Genomic DNA, 21,661 nt, shown 5'->3' with positions numbered 1-21,661 from the left:
AAAAAAAAAAAAAACTCAAACCGTAAGGAATATATACAGTCCAAATTTTTAAATCAAAAAAAAAATTATAAGGAATATTTACGGTTTGAATTTTTAATTCAAACTGTAAATAATTTGTACGGTTTGGACAAAAATAAAATTTTGACAAAAATGTGGTTATTTATAATAAAATATTTTTAAATTTGGGTATTTTTAAAAAACTCGGGTTAGACTTGGTACCCACACGATATAATCCAGTGATGCATTGCCACGTGGAAAATCGACACAGCGTTATGAGCACGCATTAGACCCACTGCCACAGAAGATTCATTCCTTTTCTTAATATTATTATTTATTATTATTATATTGGAGTGGATTGATAAAATCATAAAATCGATCCGGAAATTAGATATCGAGATTCGAGAGAGAGAAATAAGAGAGAAAAGAAGAGAGCGGCGATAAATTGGATCTATCTATTGGAATTGGAATTGGAATTTGGAAGGAAGAATAAGTTGAAAGAGCTGATGACGCTGGGAAGTTCGGGTGGATCTAGCGTCGTTGGTTAGTTTTCCATTATTCGTTTGAACAAATTAATCTGGGTTTTTGTTAGGTGTATTGAATTTGACAAAGAAGAAAGTGGAAATTGAAAGTAAAAGTAAGAGAAATAGAAATAGAAATTTGATTGATTGATTGATTGATTGATTGATTGATTGATGGCAGTGCCTAGGAACTTCAAGCTACTAGAAGAATTAGAGAGAGGAGAGAAGGGGATAGGAGATGGCAGTGTGAGCTATGGAATGGATGATGCTGACGACATCTTCATGCGCTCATGGACCGGCACGATAATCGGCCCCCACAATGTAATGGAAATGTATCATTGATTCATTTCCCTTTCTTCTTCTTCTTCTTCTTCTTCTTATTATTATTATTATTATTTCATTCATATAAACAGACTGTGCATGAGGGCAGGATATATCAGCTCAAGCTCTTCTGTGATAAGGACTACCCAGACAAGCCCCCAACTGTCCGTTTCCATTCTCGCATCAACATCAATTGCGTCGGTCACGACAACGGCATGGTATTGTCTCTCTCTCTCTCTCTCTCTCTTTCTCTTACCTCTCTAATTCTCTGTTCATACAATTGGACTTGTGATCACTTGTGACGTGCAGGTGGACCCAAAGAAATTTGGGTTGCTAGCAAATTGGCAGAGAGAGTACTCAATGGAGGATATATTGACACAATTGAGGAAGGAAATGGCCTCTGCGCAAAATCGCAAGTTGGTCCAGCCACCAGAAGGCACTTTCTTTTAAACTGTTATATTATTATATTATATGTGCTTACATAAATATGTACGTACTATGGGTTTCTAAACTTCAAACTAATTTATTTTCCTGTGCTGTGCTGTGCTGTGCTAGATTTGTATGTGGATGGTTTCAAATTGCTAGCTTTAATTTTGTGCTCGTATTTCTTGCTAGTGTGTTTCATGTTTCAGTTATATATATACATGTGTATTCTATGCATGAGCAAGCTAACCTTGTAATAAAGTTTTTTAATGCTTTGTCGGTAAAGTGATATATATGCAGCCATGCAAGACACATCTGATGAATCAGATAGTTCTTCATTTTGTCGTTATTTTTTATCTTTCCATTTAATGATATCACCTCAAATACAGTTTAGTTTACCAGATATATATGAGCTTTCAATTAACACGAGGCAATATCTGAGGGCAAAAATTACGAGTCCGGATAATGAGAAGGATGTACAAGTGCTACATGTATTTTTGGAAAATGAGAAAGAATATAACTATTGGGTTTGGAAATGTAAAGCCAACTTAAGAAGAAGAAAAAAAAAACAAAACAATTGCACCTGAAAATTAAACTAATACAAGCAAGCAAGCAAGCTATATACCCGTTGAGTCTACCTTATTTTCATCTGGATGAGAAAATGTTCTCCAGATCTTTATACAACCCTTGTGATTTTGCCTTTATATCTCCTTTTGCCTTGGAATCCATAGATGAAGTAATTGAAGAACTCCCACTTCTCTTACCACCCCAAAACGGGTTATTACTACTTGATGGGTCATTTGGTGCTGCTGTTGCAGCACTCACACTTTCTCTACTAAAACTAGCCTTTGCCATCTCTCTCAATTGCTTCAACCAAGACCTCTCATGTGATCTCTCTGGGTAATTTGTTGGGAAGCCTGTTGCATTATCACTTTGATCATCATGGTTTGAGGAAGATGTAATCTTACAATTCATTTCATCCAATAGCCTCAAGGGAAGCACTATTAGTACAAGCCCAGTCAAGGCGGTCTTTAAGCCTATATAAAATGACTTCTTGTCCTGGCTTAACCTTTTAACTTGACGGTACAATGCATACCACTCATTCATCATCTCTGCAGCAAACATGAAAACAAATACTGCGAGCATGGCAACACCAATTATTCTCTCTCTGGTTTCCGTGAAGTCTCTCTCCAAAAGCACAAGGCAAAATGCAAAGATGCATACCTCACTAGCTATGGCTATGATCTCTACTAGTTGCACCTTTTTCTTTATGAAGGGCTTCTTTAGCATGATAAAGAAGAGCTGAAACGAGGTGATCGATAGTACTAGTATGGTTGGAGCCCTTGAGGGTGTATTGCCTGGTGAATGGGCACCCGCTGCTATGCCGATTGCCACACGTTTGACTGTGTCGAGAAGGGTATAGTAGGTCCTCAGGATGCCAAAGAGCTTTTGTATGAAAGGTGCCTCTGCATCTTCATTTTCATCATCAGAGGCGATTATTTGATCTGCTCTTTTACCTGAAAATATTAGTTGGTTCTTTATAAGGCTGGTTCTGAAGGCATTAAAATTGGCAAAGCTTTTGTAATGACAAAATTACCAATATTGCGTCTGGTGGTGCCACTCGCAATTTGAGATAACATATACTTAGGAGGGCCCCGCAGATCTTCAAAAAGTGGGCCTAGTTTTGTTAGGCAGACAGCATTTTGTTCACTTTTCCAAGTCCACTGTCCCCTTTTTCCAGGGCCAAGTGTTCTTCTGATAATTTCTTGATACCAATGGAATTTCAGTCCTTCTTGATGTACCTCCTTGTATTGAAGAACTTTTCCCATGGTTATCCCAATTGATAAGAAAAACACTAATGCTATCAAAAATGAGGTGATGATGCCAATTAGCACAATCCCGACTACTAGACCAACAGTTGTTCCTCCTACAATTTAAAAGGAAGACAGCATAAATTGGACAGAATAGAAAAATTCCAAATTACAAATTTGGTAGAAGTGGTGATAATGCGCACTATATTTGTAGCATTAGTATTGCAAGTGTTTGATCTAATTTTTAAACTATTTTGGGTATTTGTAATGATCACTACCTTTGATTATGGCTGTGGATGCTTGGCAGATGCAAGGTAAAGAGAGAACAATAAGAAATATTTCGAATCTCGGGAATATAAGGGCACCAAAATTCTTCTGTTTTTGAGATTCCTTCTTTCGTATTGTAAAAATCAAAAGAAATGTCATGTGAAGAAAAACAAAACCACCACCAATCACTGCCAACCAGAACATGTTTCTGCCAAAAAAAGTCCACCTGCATCCAGAAATAAATGCTTAAATATTTGAAATTGTGAACTAAACAGTCTAAAACTGCATGTACTGGTACATCATAAGTCCAAATGTTACACAGACATGCTATGATGTCTGTTGAGTTCCTCTCCTTATTTCATTTTAACTACTAATTTTGTACAGTAAACTTTCTGATATGATATATTGCCTTCTGGTTTGCACAAGTCATGAGCAAAAGAGAGAAAAAAATGCACAAATGCAGAAGTGAGCCAAACATAGATACCCATCAGATTTTTGTGAAATCATTGGAAGCTGTGCCTCCGGTTTAAGGTCCTGACTCTGCAATTGATATTTAAAAAAAGTCAACACTAGAACAGATGATAATACATAATGTTATGAATAACAAATTTACCAAATAGATGAAATTGCTTTTTACCTCAAAAGTGGATCTATATTCCATTGGAGTTAATGGCTTCCCCTCTAGAGAAGATTCATATATTGGGGGCAAAGAGGTCATCTTGCTACTTTCAACTAGTTGTGAGTACGCTGAGGCAGGAAATGCCGAATAACCCTTTAAGGAATCGCCGGTACTAGATTCCCATGGGAGTTTGTGGTGTGGAATCATCCATTCTATTCCCCTAGTAAATTCGTAGTATTCTATAGGCAAGTTGATTGTTAACCATCTTGTTAATGCAAACAGCTGTACATGACATGCAATTCTCTGGGAAAAAAGAGATTTAAATATAAGCATTGGAACTTTTGGCTGAAACTTGGACTTGGTTTTGGGAATAACAAGAAGTTTAGGATATAAAATATATTTTCATTTCTATTTAACATACCAGCAGACTCCGAGTTGGTTCAGATATAACAATAGAAGTCGGTCTTGAAAGAGCACCTGATGATATAAGAGATGATGTGGATACTGTCAGAAGCCCTGATGTTGCTGCAGTTGTCAGAAACAATATTGTAGTTGTGAAGGAGATCACTGTTGATACCACTGGTATAGAATCTGCATATATGGAGGAAATGAGTTACAATACTGCACGAATCATGGTAAAAACAAGGAATGGCAATCAAAGGGGGAAAAAAAAAACCGAAAGTACCCTCCTTCCTCCCCCCAAATCAGAACAAACAAATAAAATGGAGAAAAGGGCCCATACAATGCCTCACTTCAAGAAGGTTGGATGCGAAGTTCCTGTTCCCAGCAATATCTTGCGTAGAGTTTTCAGAGACCTCTATGGTGACAAGTTTATCAAGTGCTTTTACTTGGATAGCATAGACCCTTCTGTTTGTTTCATGAAAGCTGATAAAAGACAAAAAAGGCCAAGTTTAGTTAATTTTGCAGAGCTACACCTTTAATGTTATCTATCATTATTTTTTATCAGAAAAAGAACTGTCAAATATTCTGTTTCATGTGCAATGAAATGGGTGACTAGACCGTTTTTTGTTCCAAAACAAAAAACAAGGTAACCAAATTGTGAAATGGGACTTCTGTTATACAGTAACATGTACATAAAGGTAAAAAGCATAAAACTATTCGTCAAATTAATTATTTGAGGAAACTGAATGCCTTGCCTTAGAAGCTGTCCACCCCATACCATAATTGCAGAAGAATTGAAGTCAAAAACTGGTTTGACAAACTTTATTAGTACTGGTATATTGTGCTCTGTAGTTCTTGTTTGGTAAGTCGTTAACTTCACAGAAGGTCTCTCTACATCTACAGTTGATATGAGAAAATACTTATTTATAAAGAAGCAGATGAAACAAAACTACTTTTTTGCAATTGTTGGTTCTATTAAACTGAATTGCCAATATACAAGATACTTCATTCTAAAAGGACAAACAAACAAGAGTGAGTCTATGGTACTATGCATATCACGGGTTGTTATCGTGCTACGGCTCTATATTCGAGTTTTCAAATCCTAACGGTCGATCCGAACCGTTCATCTTGTTCTCCATATTAATATGTGTTTGGAGACCAAATTTTACATTTTTTGAAAATTTTTTACTATTTTTTTAGATATTTAGAAAATCACTTGATCTGAAAATTCTGGACCATCCAAAAACAGTGATTTTCAATAAATCTAAAAAAATAGTAAAAAAATTTCAAAAAATGTAAAATTTGGTCTCCAAACACATATTAATATGGAGAACAAGATGAACGGTTCGGATCGACCGTTAGGATTTGAAAACTCGAATATAGAGCCGTAGCACGGTAACAAATCGTAATATGCATAGTACCATAGACTCACTCAACAAACAATATATTTATTGATGTTTCTTGCTGTATAGAAGCAATACTTTCCCTAGTTACGTAACTTATATTTTTTATGAATGCAGTCCAAAACATGTAAAGTCCAATCCATATTGAATCAACAATTAATCAATAAATAATCATTGAAATTATAATACCTAAGAAAGTTTATGTGATCCATTTGATACAGTTACAGATCAACACTTAATATACTTACATAACCTAGTTTTCCATTGACAAAGTATTTGAAAAATGTGAAGAACAAAACATGTAATTACCATAAAGAAAAGTGAGAGGGTCTGATGAAGAAACGGGCGTCTCTTGTCGGCTTGTAATGGAACTTGCTTCACAAGAAACCGTGACAATTGCTGCGCTTGATGTGCTATTAACCTTCAAAGAATATGGATAGAGAACTTAGACCTTACATTTGTGATGCCAGAGTCATTACCAAGGTATAACTCTATTATTAATAAGGTATCCTCCAAGATTTTTACTTTTCACATAGTACATAGTAAGCAATTCAGTCTTTGACAAACACAGATTGGAAAATTTACTCAACTTTGGAATGGGATATGCATGAATTTTAAAAGAGACTTACTAAGTAACCAAAGCGTCTGTTTCCTAGGGTTTGATTCCTGTAAGTTGGCACAAGTGTACCACTGCTGGTATGAAGAAGCGGCAATATCTCTTGAGATGAATTCAAAACAGGTTCAGAGAATTCCACATAGATCTTTAGATAGTTGTCATCATTTGTTGCTATGACTGTTCGCACCACTCCGTTTAATTCAAATGGTTTCTCTGGTACTCGGGTTGTGATGTTCATTGTAACAGCTCTTCTATCTGAAATTTGAGATACAAGTTAGAATCTATCTTAAAGACCTTTATTAGTAAATAAACAAATACAGACAGCCAATGAAAATGACAGGGTGAATTTTGACCCCTAGTTCAAAATTTAATTTGGTCCTGAAAAATATTCATAAAAAGTTCAAATTATATTAAAGAAATGGCCATAAATCTTATACAGTGCAGATGTAAATTAATCTTTTTTTTAACTAAAAAGATATCCTGCGCGAAGAATCGTAATATTATACAAGTGCCGAATATAATGACTGAAAGATAATGGTAGGACTAATATCATACACATTGGCTTGTTTGATGACCAGCATGAGAACGTCTTACTTCACAAACCAAACTAAGTGAAATTAAATCTAGAGGAAGGCCATTTATGTAATTTTTTAAAAAATATTAAAAAGAAACCATGCATACCATAGTGCAATTTATAGCTAGAGTTGAACGATCTTGTAAAGCCATTTCCAGCAGCATCCATACAAAAAGTCTTCTTATTCATTACCAATACTAGCCGGCCATATTCTTCATCCGCTGATACCACTACCACAAGGGAATATTCCAATGCTGGTTGAAGAATCTTAAGTGTAGATGGTATCACGCGACCCATTCCATATACAAGAAGCTACTTGGAAAGTAAATAGAAGAAATTAATTGAAATCAACTTTAATTCTTTCAAGAACCAACTACTTTCTTTTAAAATTAAAGAAATGTTTGATAAACCTTTCCGGATTAATTTTACATAATCCTTAATTTATTGATTTTTCCACATGATTAAACCTTGTTTTGTTGTGAGAAATAGACACTTTGAACAGATCTTTTGTTACTGTGAAGTGCCTTTGACTTCTTTGTTACAATGGAGCAGAATCTCAACAACCTAGATTATTCTCATTTTTCATTTAGTTCTTAATTTTATCAACTGCTGAGGAAATTCAAATTCAATCAAACATATATATGACACATTAGATAGTTTTAATTGCCCATTTTTCGCTAAACGATGTTCCAATTATATGTTGGATAATTTTTTACTTGGTGATTATACTGTTACACTTTATATTATAAGGGAGTTAAAAGAACATTATTTCAGCAAGACCATTTGAAATTTAACACTTTTCTGGGAGAAACATAATTGAATGAACTTGCCAAATGCTATTAAGTAATAACTGGAATAATTTAAATTGTTTCATAATTCTACTCACGTTGCAATCACTGTCATTGCAAACAAATCCACCTCCACCGGAGCAAGGTTCACTAAATAAAATACGAACTGATACATCGGAAGCATTTGTAAAGGGAGACCTGCTTGTGACATATGCTGTGGGAGGTATTGTATCTGCATACATTTGAGTAATTAAATTAGATAGCTAAAATTAACTTGTTTTTCATTGGGAAAATTTCTAGAAATAGAATTTGTAGAAGTTTCAATTTGATGATTCTGCTTTTGCTTTGTTAAAACAGACTCCCAATTATTTTTTATTTTATTTTTTAAAAAAGGAAAGAAAGAAAGGGGCTGCTTTCACTGACAAGCTATACACTAAGAATCCTGTGGAGTCCTTTTCAAGATGAAAAATAAATCTATTTTTACTAAATAAGCAACAGTTCGCAGGAATTCTGAAAAGAAAAAGAAAAAGAAAAAGGAAAAGGAAGTCAAGATCTTAAAGTTTAGTTGTACCAATAGTCCAATTGTATATTGAACAAATGGCGCCTTTCGATGCATTGGCACAAACAGTTAGTGTGTGATTTCCGTCATTCAATCCATTGTATGTAACTTGAGTAGATCTACAGTCTGTAGAGCTGGAGTTGTCTAGCTGCACCAATTAATTATGCAACAGTACAATTATGAATTTTAATCACATATAGAAGTTTTCACTTGAAAGTGGATGGAAAATTAATTTGACTGCGAGAAATTAAGCGGCCATTCATGGTATAGTGGATAGATTTGGGTTGCATATGCAAAATGCATTCATCAAACATAATTGTTGCCTCAAAAGATGAAGTGCCAAACTTGAATTACCAGAACCATGATATTGATGCTGTATACATAAATACAAAATTCTAACATGCATTTATGCTAAATTTTGGGACAGTACGGAAAGTTGAATGCAAGTACCATTGCAATTTTCTTAATTTAAATGTTAAATTTATGGTGCTTAAAATGTAGTTTAATTTTATAAACTAGTGAGAATTGGTCTTTGAATTTAGTGGCGTCAGAAGTACACATTTATCCCCCAAATCAACTTAATTGTATATAATATTGACACCATTACCAAGAAACTAATAAAAAAATAAAAAAAATTAACCTCGAACTAACTTGATTAAAACATTCATGAAGGAAAGTAAACACAAATTAAAGAAACGAACCTGACATTTAATATCACAATTGGAGCAAAAAAGCCCACTGTTTGAATCCTTGACCTCAAAAGCAAAAGTTGCCGTTGGTGAATTGGAGAATGTTTTAGGGGTTTTCAAGAAATCTATGGTGAAGTTGGCAGCAGCATTATAAAATTGCAACACAAGCGGTATATACACGAAAAGGCAGAGAAATGGAGAATAACCAAAATGGTATATTTTGAAACCCATTTCGAATTAATATATTACTGTCAGAAAGAAAAACTGTAGAGAGCCTGGTGCATGCAAATCGCAAACCTCTCTCTTCTTCTCTCTGGCATGCTTGATGCTTCTCTTCTCTGGTAGTGAGAGAAAGTAGCAACAAGCTAGCACAAGTAATTAAACGGAGTAACGGACATGCAGTAGTGGTAGCAAGTAATGTATAATAAGATGCAGTAAAAAGTAATAATCTTTTTAAAAAAGTGCTTGCAAGGTAGAGATCCCAGCGACACAGTTCTTTTCTTCTCCATCTGTATTTATTATTATTATTTAATTTAAGAAGGGTCTTTAAAGCTTGCCTTTGCCTGGAGGCCCTGGCCCCTGGACAGTTTTTTTATTTAATGAAAATATATTTTATAAGTAATTTTGATTTATATATTAGATATGGATGCAGTGAGGTGAGAGAATTAACAATAAAAAAAAATACAAAATACAAAATACAAAATGGAGGAGCGATGTGAAGGCCTTGTTTGGTAGAAATGGAGAGCATTGAGTGGCAGAGAATCCAAGTGAGATTAGATTAGAGAATGGAGAGAGGTACAGGGGTGGTTGGCTAGGAAGGTTTGCTTACAGAATACAGATAGATAGAGACTTAGAGAGCGCACATGAGACTGCAGCTGAGCTGAGTGACTGAATCTCTCTCTCTCTCTCTCTCTCTCACACACACACATTGGACTCTTCTTTGGGAGTTTTGTCCCCTTCTCTCTCTCTCTCTCTCTCTCTCTCAGCGTATTAGATTAGATAGAATATTGCATGGCAACATTAGCTCACTCCCATTTGGTCCCCCACTGCTTCACCAACCCAAACCACACCAAAAAGTCTTTTAGATAGCTGTACAAATACAATAAATTCAGCCTAATTAAGTAATTCACAAGAGTAGGAGTGTTTTTCTCTACCAGTTAGCTTTGCCTATCAAGTTACATTAATCAAATATATACCAGTTTACAAAAGGAAATTAAGGGAAACTAGAAATATAACCACACTATATTAATTTCCAATAAAAACCCAAACAAACAAACTCTAGCCGCCGCCGCCGTTGTCATTTTTTCTCCCTACTTTTTCTTCTCTAATTTGTTCTTCTCACTCTTCTAGATCTCATCTCTCACGTAGCTTCTCCCCTCTCTCGATCTCGACTCTACTTTCTTGAGTGGAGAGAAGAATGAGAGAGAGGGGAGGGACCGGAGTCGAGTAGAGCTGAACGGAGCCGAAAATACGGTATTGTCGGAGTTCGGAATATTAAATCTCTACGTCCTCTCGATCAGAGTGCGGGTGAGTAGATCCAGATGTCGGAGCGCGATAGCGGTCGAAAGAGCGGATCCGGTCGTAGAGAACGATAGAGTTTAAAGAAATAGAGTAATTATGAGTATATACAAGTGAGATTAGAATATTATAGTTATTTTGAGTAATTTTGTGAGAATAAAATATTAAATTTTGTATTGAAGAGTTATTTGACTCGTTGTAACTTAATTTTTCTTATTAATGAAATTGTTAGTTGGCACTTGAAGTTATAAACCTTAAAAAAAAAAAAAAAAAAATCAAACAAAATTTTAACAATTTTAATAGCTCAAGGACAGAAAAATCATCATTTTGCCAGCTTCCAATCCGCTACACCAAAATTAATGTGTCATCAAACTATTTGCCAAAATTAACTCGCTGTTATTAGACTGACTAATATTAATTTCAATATATATGTACAAGTGTGAAAACATGCATATATGAATTTATCTTGCAAGGCACTATAACTATAATTAAATGTTGAGTAAAGCTACCATGTTTTGCAAAAAAATTTGAGTAAATTAAATTATTTTGTTTTAGTGAATGCTTTGCAAATTAAAGTGAGTATTTTAATTTGCGCTCATATTTCTAGTTTTAAAGTTCAAAACGTCGATCTGAACCTTTCAACTTGATATCCATATTAAATTGTGCTTGGAGACCAAATTTTTTACTATTTTTTTTTAGAATTTTTCAAAATTACTGTTTTTGATGGTCCAGAATTTTCTGAAAAAAACAGTGATTTTGAAAAATTATAAAAAAATAGTAAAAAATTTTCAAAAAATATAAAATTTGGTCTCCAAGCACAATTTAATATGGATATCAACTTGAACGGTTTGAATCGACGTTATGAACTTTGAAACTAGAGATATGAACGCAAATTAAAACACTCATTTTAATTTGCAAAGTATGGTAGTCTTACTCTAAATGTTCTATATATATCATATCATATAAGGAACCACTCCGTAATTTTAACAAGTCAATTTAAACCGTCCAAATGTGATCACTAAATTGGAATTAAATAATGATAATTTTTCTCATCACAATAAATATAGCGGATAAGCCGATAAGGACTAGCTTTGACCATTATTATTATTTTTTATTTTTTATTTTTTATTTTTTAAAGTCTAAAAATGACAACAGATATGTAGCCTATCCTACATCTGACCTCTTAAGTCTTAATTAAGAATTAAGGAAGGTTAACATTTATGCCTTTTTCTATTTCTGTAAATAAATAATTTATTTGGTATTAATTATTCCTGGAAATTGGAAAAGGAGGTAAATGCTTGAATGCCATAAACGACCGTTACAGTTATTACTCGAATTCAATTCAATATCTCTTCCCAATTCCCATTCATGTTGCTACCTAGTTACTGTCTGACTGTCTGTGGGCCTCACCTATTTATGCACGCCATTAATTAAGAGGCCACAATTTCAATCTTCATTTATTTTTATTTTTATTTTTATTTTTATTTTTATTTTTATTGAAGCCGGTAGCCTAGGGCCTAGGCACTTCAGTTTAGTCCAAATTAATTATCGAATTGCATCATCAAATTAAAGGCTGAATTCGATAATTCATTCCTACATCATTATTATATTAATATAATAGCTTAAATTTGGTGATGCAATTCAATAATTAATTACTATGTATATTTACTAAAAAGTCCATTGCAGTCAGAATTAATTCAAAATCTCAACCCCACGTCATGTCAGGTCCACACTAAATATTATAACTAATCGGAATAGATCTTGGCCATGTCTCTTTGTACTGGCGCCGTAGGTACACATGTCACATAAAACAAGTAAGATGGCAGAAATAGTTAATTCAACTGTTCAGGTACAGCTATTTCACACACACAAAAAAAAAACTACACAACAGAGAACAGACATACATTACATTAATTCTTTTTCTTATATTTTCAATCTTGGTCATAGTAATTAGATTCAAATGTAATTGGGCCTTTGATGATCGGACATAGTACATACACATACACATACTAGTGTTTTGTTGTCAATAAATTATCCCTGCAATTTGTCTGTATAGTTGAGTTGTCGCTTGTATTGTATTGTATATTTGTATATTGTTAGGCTATATCTATATGTCAAGCTGGATGTGGAGGCAAGTGGGGGGATGGGGCCAAGGGATGTTTGTTTTTCAGTCCTTGGAATCTGAATCTTAGAGAAGAACACGAATCTCACAGCAAAGTCAGTCGTCTGATTTATCTTACATTGTATACAACACGAGATGACGGGACTGGCGCTTCGATACGGATCCACCTTTTCTTGCTCCAAAACTCCCAAATCCTCTCCAGCGCAGTATTGCAAATTTGCAATCGTTTGATGTTTTTGCTTTTTGGAAGGGGAGGAGAACTTTTTTTTTTTTTAAATATATTAACAACTTGCACGAATCTAGAAAACAATATTGTTCGATGGGTTGTGTGCACTAGACTAGTGTATTGAAAATACTCACCCGGATCGGATCTGGACCGGACCGGACCGGACCGCTCGTGGTCCGTACTGGACTAGACCATACTTGTGACCGGGCTTGGAACGAGTAGGTGGATAACCCAAGGGTTAAAACGGACAGAGATCGATTTTTTGGAGAAAAAAACCCGTGATAATCCGGACCGTGCCAAATCCGTACCTACCTGGATCGGACCGCCTACCTGCCCACTCAAACCCGCCCAGACCGAATCCGCCCGGAACCCCAAAAAATTCATTTTTTTAAAAAAATTCAAATTTTATTTCCCCAATTCAAATCTATTGTTTTAAAATAATTTATAATTTTTTTAAAATAATTGATTTAAGAAATTATTTTTTTATATTTTATTGTTTTAAAATAATTGATTTAACTAATTAATTTAAGCAACATTGTTTTAAAATAATTCATAATTTTAATTTACATTTTATTATAACAAAAATTATTGAGTTCAAATATGCAATCATGTCAAATGAATTTTAGCTTAAATGAATTTTGATTTATATTTTATTGGTTTAAAAAGAAAAAAAATAGAAAAAAAAAACAAAAAATGGAAAAAAAAACCAGTCCAGACCAATCCCATACCCGTCCGAACCAACCTGCGGACCTGGACCGAGCAACCCGCAAACCCATGCTACCCGGGAGTTGAGCCGGGCCGGAGTAAGATTTTTAAAAATAAACCCGTGCTACCCTACCCGAACTACCCGTAGACCCGAGTAACCTATGCCCGTGCCAACCCCGCCCACTCGGGTTTGACCCGTACCCGCCCAATCCAGCCCGTTTTCAATACACTACACTAGACAAACTCCTTTTATCTGTCTGTCCTCCATTTAATGGTGGAAGTTAATGGTTTGTCTCCAGATATTCCACTTTCGCAACGTTCTCTTCTAGTCTTCTCTAATCCTTCAAAATGGAAAGGCTCGTCTTTGTACAATTGTACTCAAAACCTCCCACCACCAACATTTATTCTTATCATTATTTGTCTCCTGAAATAACAAATGTTAGGTTGCTACTACTAAATAGATCTTCATTAACCTCTTCTTAGCTCCAAGTCCACCTTCCCACCAATAAAATGTTGAGCAACTCCATAGAATTCCCTTTTTGTTTCTGAAAAATATTACCCAAGATACCTCATGTACCCTTTATATTATAATTCCATGTTTACTATCAAGAACCTCAAGGATAACACTAAAATAACCAAAAGTGTTATCCTTGAATGGTATCCTTTTATTATAAATCCCAATAACAAGGATAACACTCAAGGGGCCTGGTGAATGAAAAGTAACTGCTCAACGTAAAATCAAGTCCAAAAATAGGCTAACCCAGTCCTGAGTTAGGTTTTGACGCTTCTTATCATTACTTCTCAAAAAGCTTATGTTCTCTACGCGAAATTGAAAAAAATAGGATAAAACAAAACAATATTCTATGGGTTTACACAAAAATGCACATACATGGGCCTTTTTCTGCTGTAAGTGTAACTTCTATCTACAGCAAAACTTTTAAATCCCTGTAGATGCACAACAGATATGAAAAGCCACTCTATCATTGCACAACCGTTGAAGGAGAAATCTGATGGCGGAGATTTAATCTGAGAATTGTGAACAGGGCATCCAAACTTGCTTCAGAAATCCCCATGTGCTTCAGCATCTAGCACTAGTAAACCCCCCCCCCCCCCCCCCCCCCCCCCAACATATCATTGGCCTGCAATTTTTTTTTTCAAAGATACATATATGTTAAAATTATACATAAAACCTACAATACACTAGAATAACCTTGTGTGCTTATACTATTTTTTATCGTCTTATTTTAGAGGAAAGTCTAATGTTAGCCCCTCAACTATTGTATTTGGATCAACGAGCACCTGAAATTTTTATTGGTTCAATTACCCCCTAAAATTATATGATGTGCTTTGAGGGTTGCACTTTGGTCATTAAGTACTCTTGAGACCAATGAAGCACTTCTGGTGGCAGATAATGGGTTACAGTGAACTGTCTTTTTGAGATGTCTTCCACATTGACAGGACAGTGGGATTGAAATCGTACAGGGATGATTGCTAAGGTATGTGATGAAAGAGATTTATCAATGATGCCTTGTGAAATGCTATGTGATGTATGATATTCTACACATGTTCCGTGTAGTGTGTAGAGACCAATGAAGCACCTTCACCTGGGTTGGATATAGTGATGGTTAAGCACTTTCAGTGGGGTGTTTGTGTAGCTATGCTTTTTGAAGGGAGGTTGGTTCTTGTGATCTGTTGGAGATTAAGGGTGGTGGTATACTTTTATGAGCATTTTCTTGTAAAGAATATAGTTGTCAATGAAGGTGTTTCTGTAATCAGAAACAGTTGGTACCATTTTGTACCACTTATGATAAAAACTACCCCTTTAAATTTCTAAAATTAGTTAAATTCAGTAATCAAATTAGTTAGTTAAATTGTTAGCTCTATATTATAATTGATGACTTTTGCAAGTAATATAATGTTTATTGATTTGTTAGACCATAATTGATAAATTTATGACTATTAACTAGCACATATTAACTGATGAAAGTATCTAGTTAAATCAACACAAAAAGTTTAGGGGGCTAACTGAACCAAGAAAAAGTTTTGAAGCTTGATTAAACCATGGGCAATAGTTGAGGTGCTTAATTGAACCAAAAGAAATTTTAGGGTCTTGACTGAACCAAATGCAATTGTTGAGGGGCCAAATCTACCCATACTCTCCTCAATAAGAATTTTGGCAATTTTATAAAAAGTAGGAAGAAACATATATGCCAGATAATTCTACTTTTCAAGATCATTAAGCAATTAAATCATTTGTATTTGGATTAAAAATTTGTTCCAACTAGAAGAGAAAAAAGGTGGAAAATTTAAGATTTACCATTTGCATCTGTTGTTGGGCGAGGCTTTTTAGCTGCTCTTTTAACAGTATCAGCTGCAACGTAATAAAAATTGTTTTGATACTAAAATATTGAAGAGTTAACCATCCAAACGTGACTCAACTATATGGTACCCATAACCAACCTTGCATACAATCTAATCACAATCCAACTCAACCCAAGTTACCCAACCCAACCCAAAACAAAATCGAACTGCAAAGCAACTGGACTTTCAATTAGGTTTAGCACAGACCAGACCTTATAAAAAGAAAATTCAAACCACACTTAAACGGTTTTGACATGCAACCATACCTAAAAAACCCAAGCTAAATCAACCATAAGCAAACCGGTAAAATCAACCTGTCACCCAATCAAACCAGAATCTGACTAGCCCCAAATTTAGCTGCTTCTATTAAAAGTACAAAGTGCTCAATAGACAAGCACAAATATTCTCATAAACAAATTCCTAATTGTTGAAAACCTGATTATAACCAAACGGAAAGGTTAGGTTCTTTTTTTTAAAAAAAAAAAGTATATTGGAGCAGGAAAGGGGGTGATTACTTTTAAATCGCCGCTTCTTATTAGCACGTCTGCGTTTCCTGTCAGAGCGGCTCAGCTCTCTTTCTTCTTTGATATCACCTTTGCCTTGAAAAATCTCCTCTGGTGCTAGCATTGCCGCATCTGAAACTGCAATTGGAGCAATCTACACCAAAACCAATATGCCAAGCATATTACTTAGAAAAAGAACTTCCTCAGAGATCAGATAAAAAAGGAATAACAGGAGATCCACTTGTCTTCTCTTTTAACTAGAGAAAATACTATCAACATAGAAAAGATCAGAATGTGTAACTCTGAAAAAAGAGATTCATCACATATGCATACCAAAGATTCGAAAACATTGAAAACACTGCTCACTTATCTTTTTTACAAAGAGATTCATCATTTCAACCTTGTTTGTGTAGAGATGAACACAAAGAGGAGAGTACATTTAACATCTTTTGAAATGAGAAGGTAAAATGAAAACCATACATCTCAAACTTTACAGGGCATATATCTTTCCTCCGTTTTATACTGAGTATAGATGACATTTCAGATTTTAAAGGATATGTGATGATATCTGAGATTGAAAATTGCTTAAAAAAATGAAGTACCTCTTCCATTGCAAGAGCCGGGACATTGGCTTGTATCGACATATCCTCTATTACCTGTAAATGACATAACATATCACTAAGAACTTTCTTGAGAGATATAGCAACTGAGCAAAACTATTTCAAGCAAGCATACCGGTTTAGGGGCAAAGTGGAAATGCGACAAAGCATCAAGTTTCGAGCATATCTTTTTGAATAACATTTCAGCCTTTAAAAAGGAAACCAGAGATCAGCATTTGACACTAAAGTAGCCACTTAATAAATAGATTTGTAAACAGTAAATCAAAATTTTATAAAGCACCTCCTTTTTGAGTTCATCTGAGACAGATATAGGAGCTGTAGCATGCATAGCTGTTTGTGCATATTCTTCCTGAAAATACAGAGAAACCAAATAAATGAAATGTGAACCCTTTTTTTCTTTCGATGAAAGCTAATATATATCGTAAGATGTTGTCACAAACCTCATAAATTTCAGCAAGACCCTTTTTGCTCTTGCTTTCATCCTGTTACGAAAAAAAAAAAAAAATGACAAAAAAAAACCAAATATTAAGCTTATAAATCCACACAAAAAGATATAACACACTTCAGGACTACAGTCTTTTCCATCATCATGCATAACATTTCAAAATAGAGATATCTCCTATACAGTAACATAAGTAAATATCACATATATCCCTCTTCTTCTCCTATTTTGTGAGAAATGTTATGCATCCTCATTTCTCTTCCTTATTTTGTGTGGAGAGAAGCAACAAGGAAGAGTACTTTGGCATTTTTAAAGTAAATGAGAATCAGGGAGAATATAGAATCATTTATGTTTGTACTTGCAGGTACATGATGTGCAACTTCGATATTTTGATATTTTGAAATCGAAGTAATTTGTGGAAAAGAAACAATACCAGCTCCTTCGACTCCCTTGGCGCTTTAGTCGGTAAAGTCAGGGCTCTTTGCACATCATCAAATTGTCCCTACAAAAGAAGAAAGCATAAAATAAAAAATGTGAAAAAAAAAATAAAAACACAAAATAATAGAAGATGGAAGTAAAAAAAGAGCCATATAGGGAAAGGCAAGATAAACTTACATCAATAATTCTCTTTTTAATTAGTTCTTCAAGAGAAGCAGTCACTTCTTCCGTAATAACTGGAGCTGGTTTAACATTATGCTCAAAATCGAGGTCTACTTCAAGAGCACTATTTACAGGTCTTTTACCTGCGGTCACCTATATTTCATAATAAAATACAAATAAATATTAACCAAAGGGAAGTAAATGTTAAATCTTCAATTTAAACAACTACTGGGAAGTGGGAATATTGTACCAACATGGCATCCTTTACTGTACAGGTATCAGTAGTATACCAATATCTATGGGTCGATAGCAGATTGTACTTGGTATAGCAGTTGAGAAGTGAATTCAGAGTTCACAGTAACTAGTAATACATGCATAAAAACAAACCTCTCCTATCATGGTCCAGGACTTGGGTTCCAAATTAGCTCTCTCCATCTCCTCTATTGTGGACCTCAATTTTGCCGATTCCTTTTCATGAGTCGACAAATTATTTTCATCCTACAATATCAAGATACTAATATTATAAATAATTCCATATCCCATAAGAATACACTTCAATTAAAACAGTAGTAACTGTACCAACATTTTCATTTTCATTTTCATCATCACTTTCTTGATATTCTATTTCCTTAACTTGTGGTCTATCATCAAATTTAACTTTTTTTGAGGAAGACTTTTTCTGAGCTCCTTTGTTTGATTGGCGTCCAAAAAAATCTTCATATCTGGAGGAGAAAAAATGGCCACAAGTATAGTTCAATTATTGCAAACAGTAGAAAATAAGAACTTAAATCGTAAAAAGTTGAACTTCAGGACAGGCACAAGTTTGATTTCTTATACCGCCCCCAGCTCCCAAATTCTTTTTTTTTTCTTTAGGAGCAATTCAGTTAGAAAGAAGTAATATTTTTCAAACTAACTTCTTGGATCATAAATGGACTTGCTATGATATTGAGATGACAACAGTGTATCTAGTGGAAACCAACAGATGTCTTATGCAATTTTCAATATATATAAAGCTATAAAAATCAAATATGAAAACAGAAGTTTTAGATGTGGCCTATCACTTCATGCACATGGACGAAAAATTCTGACATCTTGATTTTATTTTGAAAGGCATCAAGAGTATGTACAAAATATACCAATATGAACAATTTGTGCAAGTTGTTTTTCCAATCCCTTGATACCCATGAAAACAGAGTCAAAATACCATAATTTTTTATGTGTTTGTAGAGAAGTATATCGATCAAATCTAAAAGTTTTTTATTTTACTAGTAGAGTTCTAAATTTTTCTATATTAAGATTTCAAAGGGAACACAGGATGAAGCCATGAAAAATGAAGGGCATTCAAAACATTTCTCATACAAAATATATAACATTGAAGTAGGATAGTCAACATAAATGAGAAACATATATTAACAATTAACCTCATGAGTTATTAATGCTAATTATAGTACATATCACTAATATGTCGTTCCAATACTGCTCCATGTTTCAGTCTTTCAGATTGCCTGTGCCAAAATGCAATATGGCATTCTGTACCTTATTCTGGTAACCCTGAGGCAGACAAATTCAATCAAATAACTGTTTTCATTCAAATTAACCAAACACAGAGGGCTGTCAGAATGTTATTTAATATAAACCCTTTGGTTAATGTGGAAGAAAAAAAGAACCACAAGTACCTGGCATTTTCCATCTCATTTGCAACTTCCTCTTCACTGTCACCATCAAGATCTTCGAGCTTTGGATTAAACCAATATACAAAAATTAGAATGTGAGAGGGCAGAGACCAGATGATTGAACAAAAAAGAAGCAATAATACAATATCGGTGGTGGGGAGTGCTTACATCAAAAGCATCTTCCTCATCATCATTGGATTCATTGTCTTTATCATCCAGGTCAATCTTATTGTTCTGAACGGAGAGGCCATACTCCTTGGCTTCCCCGTCTTCAAGAAATTTCTCTAATTCCTTTATCTTCAAAAATTTATCCTCCACCCCTTTTGCTTCTCCCTCTTCCTCATCTTCATCTTTCTCTTCCTCATTTTCTTCATCCTCATCCCCTTTTTCTTCTTCTTCTTCATCATCTAATTCTAATTCTAATTCTTCACTATAAAGTTCTTCTTCTTTTTCTTCGTCCCCGTCCTCTTTTGCTTTGCCTGCATGCACCCCAAGTTCACAGATTGAAGAATATTATCATGAACATCTCAAACATGAAATAAGCATTAGAAATGACATAAAAATGGATTACCAGTAGCAGTCGATTTGAGAGTTGGCCTGGGGAGGAATGAGTGCAAGTTGGATTGTTTCTCCAGGCGTGCGAGGTGGCGTCGAAGAAAAGGCAGAAGGGGCTTGGAGAGGAGGTCAATCTGAGACCAAATCTGCTCAGCGTCAAAGGATTCTTCAGAGAGAAGCTGATGAAGCGGCGGCTTGGTGGGGCAGAAAGGGACGAGGGAAGAGTAGAGGTGGCTGGAGGCGGCACGTGCCAGGCGGGAGAGCTCGGAGGATGGAGAGAGGTACTCCGCCGGCTCAGTTTTACGGAGGCGATCCAAAGCCTCTTTCCCCATCGTTGGTCTTCTCTTCTCTTCTCTTTTCTTCTCTTCTCTTCTCTTCTCTTCTCTTTTCTTCTCTTCCAGAAAACGAGGGAGGAGGAATAGGAGGAGGAGGGAGGCGAGGGTTTTTGGTGAAGGATGTGATTCCAAGGTTTTGAGGGTTTTTGTTTGTTTTGTGGAAACTGGAAATATATATAACTGCTCCCTCAGATTCCCGTATTTACTCATTAGAACCCCTTTTCACATTCTTTTAATTACAAAAACAAAGTCCAACATATTTTGATCCTTCTATCAATCTGTTTAATTAGCAATCGAGGCCTACAAATTTTAAGATCTAAATTAATTATTTTAACTTTGAACGATCTAAGTTATTTATGTTTAGTTGAGGTCAAAACTTAAATTATAATTTAATATATTTCTTATTTGTTTATAATATTCAGGTATGTATTCTGATAATGCAAATACTCTTCTATGTAGAGGTGTTAAACACTTAAACTACATATGGAAAAAAAATATATATATATATAAATCCTTACCGACAAATTATGACTAAATTACCTATATAAGTATATCAAAAATTTACTGTCTATTTGGAATAAAAAAATCAATAAAGATAATTGTAAATTTTACATTCAGATAATTGTTTCAGTTTTAATCAAAATTAAAATAGAATCAATAAAATCGGACAACTAAATATTGGTTGGGTCTGTCAGCATATTCTTGAATTAATACCATGATGCACATCCAATTGGGTTGATTTAGTTGTGTCATGATTTATAATTTAATTATAGTTTTGTTTTTGTTTTTGTTTGTAATACAATGATCATTTAATTTAAGAGGTAGAACTAATCATTGTTCTGTTTTTAGAAGTAAAAATTTATAAACAATTGTAAACGAAAGAAATAAGAAGCAATTCAATGTATATAAAAGATATGAAGTTAATTTTTTTTATATTTTCTACATGTTCTTTTTTCTCTAATCAATGTTACATACCAGTGATAGAAATTGAAAAAAAAAACAATATTAATT

At 34.5% G+C, this 21,661-nt stretch overlaps 3 protein-coding genes across 7 annotated transcripts; 1 reads left to right on the top strand and 2 right to left on the bottom strand.

Annotated features, from left to right (window-relative positions):
* The first annotated feature begins 371 nt into the window (after nucleotides 1-371).
* Nucleotides 372-1,544, top strand: LOC144572209 (ubiquitin-conjugating enzyme E2 variant 1C-like). Its single transcript, XM_078321673.1, has 4 exons — nucleotides 372-540; nucleotides 700-839; nucleotides 932-1,057; nucleotides 1,149-1,544. Exons 1-4 carry the CDS (start codon nucleotides 504-506, stop codon nucleotides 1,287-1,289), a joined length of 444 nt encoding a protein of 147 aa, XP_078177799.1. The 5' UTR covers nucleotides 372-503; the 3' UTR covers nucleotides 1,290-1,544.
* Nucleotides 1,545-1,666: 122 nt separating this feature from the next.
* LOC144572199 (uncharacterized) lies at nucleotides 1,667-9,551 on the bottom strand. Of its 2 annotated transcripts, none has more exons than XM_078321658.1 (14): nucleotides 9,003-9,551; nucleotides 8,314-8,449; nucleotides 7,841-7,974; nucleotides 7,062-7,266; nucleotides 6,394-6,635; nucleotides 6,074-6,185; nucleotides 5,117-5,258; nucleotides 4,702-4,844; nucleotides 4,381-4,550; nucleotides 3,978-4,262; nucleotides 3,825-3,880; nucleotides 3,352-3,566; nucleotides 2,860-3,189; nucleotides 1,667-2,779 (listed from the first exon to the last, which is right to left on the bottom strand). In XM_078321658.1, the coding sequence occupies exons 1-14, from the start codon at nucleotides 9,219-9,221 to the stop codon at nucleotides 1,908-1,910; spliced, it is 3,261 nt and encodes a 1,086-aa protein (XP_078177784.1). In that variant the 5' UTR covers nucleotides 9,222-9,551; the 3' UTR covers nucleotides 1,667-1,907. The 2 variants fall into 2 exon arrangements, with proteins under 2 accessions (XP_078177784.1, XP_078177786.1); XM_078321660.1 differs by having other exon boundaries at nucleotides 7,062-7,269; nucleotides 9,003-9,547.
* A 4,785-nt stretch (nucleotides 9,552-14,336) lies between these two features.
* Nucleotides 14,337-20,730, bottom strand: LOC144572203 (U3 small nucleolar ribonucleoprotein). Of its 4 annotated transcripts, XM_078321666.1 has the most exons (14): nucleotides 20,332-20,730; nucleotides 19,929-20,239; nucleotides 19,764-19,822; nucleotides 18,671-18,809; nucleotides 18,475-18,585; nucleotides 18,103-18,240; nucleotides 17,921-17,989; nucleotides 17,486-17,527; nucleotides 17,326-17,394; nucleotides 17,161-17,232; nucleotides 17,028-17,081; nucleotides 16,438-16,579; nucleotides 15,879-15,932; nucleotides 14,337-14,700 (listed from the first exon to the last, which is right to left on the bottom strand). In XM_078321666.1, the coding sequence occupies exons 1-14, from the start codon at nucleotides 20,645-20,647 to the stop codon at nucleotides 14,693-14,695; spliced, it is 1,584 nt and encodes a 527-aa protein (XP_078177792.1). In that variant the 5' UTR covers nucleotides 20,648-20,730; the 3' UTR covers nucleotides 14,337-14,692. The 4 variants fall into 4 exon arrangements, with proteins under 4 accessions (XP_078177792.1, XP_078177791.1, XP_078177793.1 ...); XM_078321665.1 differs by lacking the exon at nucleotides 14,337-14,700 and having other exon boundaries at nucleotides 15,809-15,932; nucleotides 20,332-20,728; XM_078321667.1 differs by lacking the exon at nucleotides 14,337-14,700 and having other exon boundaries at nucleotides 15,809-15,932; nucleotides 19,929-20,233; nucleotides 20,332-20,728.
* Nucleotides 20,731-21,661: the final 931 nt, after the last annotated feature.

This window comes from Carex rostrata, chromosome 20 (assembly GCF_964058835.1).
Source record: "Carex rostrata chromosome 20, lpCarRost1.2, whole genome shotgun sequence".
NCBI classification, from domain to species: Eukaryota; Viridiplantae; Streptophyta; class Magnoliopsida; order Poales; family Cyperaceae; genus Carex; species Carex rostrata.
The sequence above is the reverse complement of the archived record's forward strand: the minus strand, read 5'-3'. Positions and strand labels throughout refer to the sequence as shown.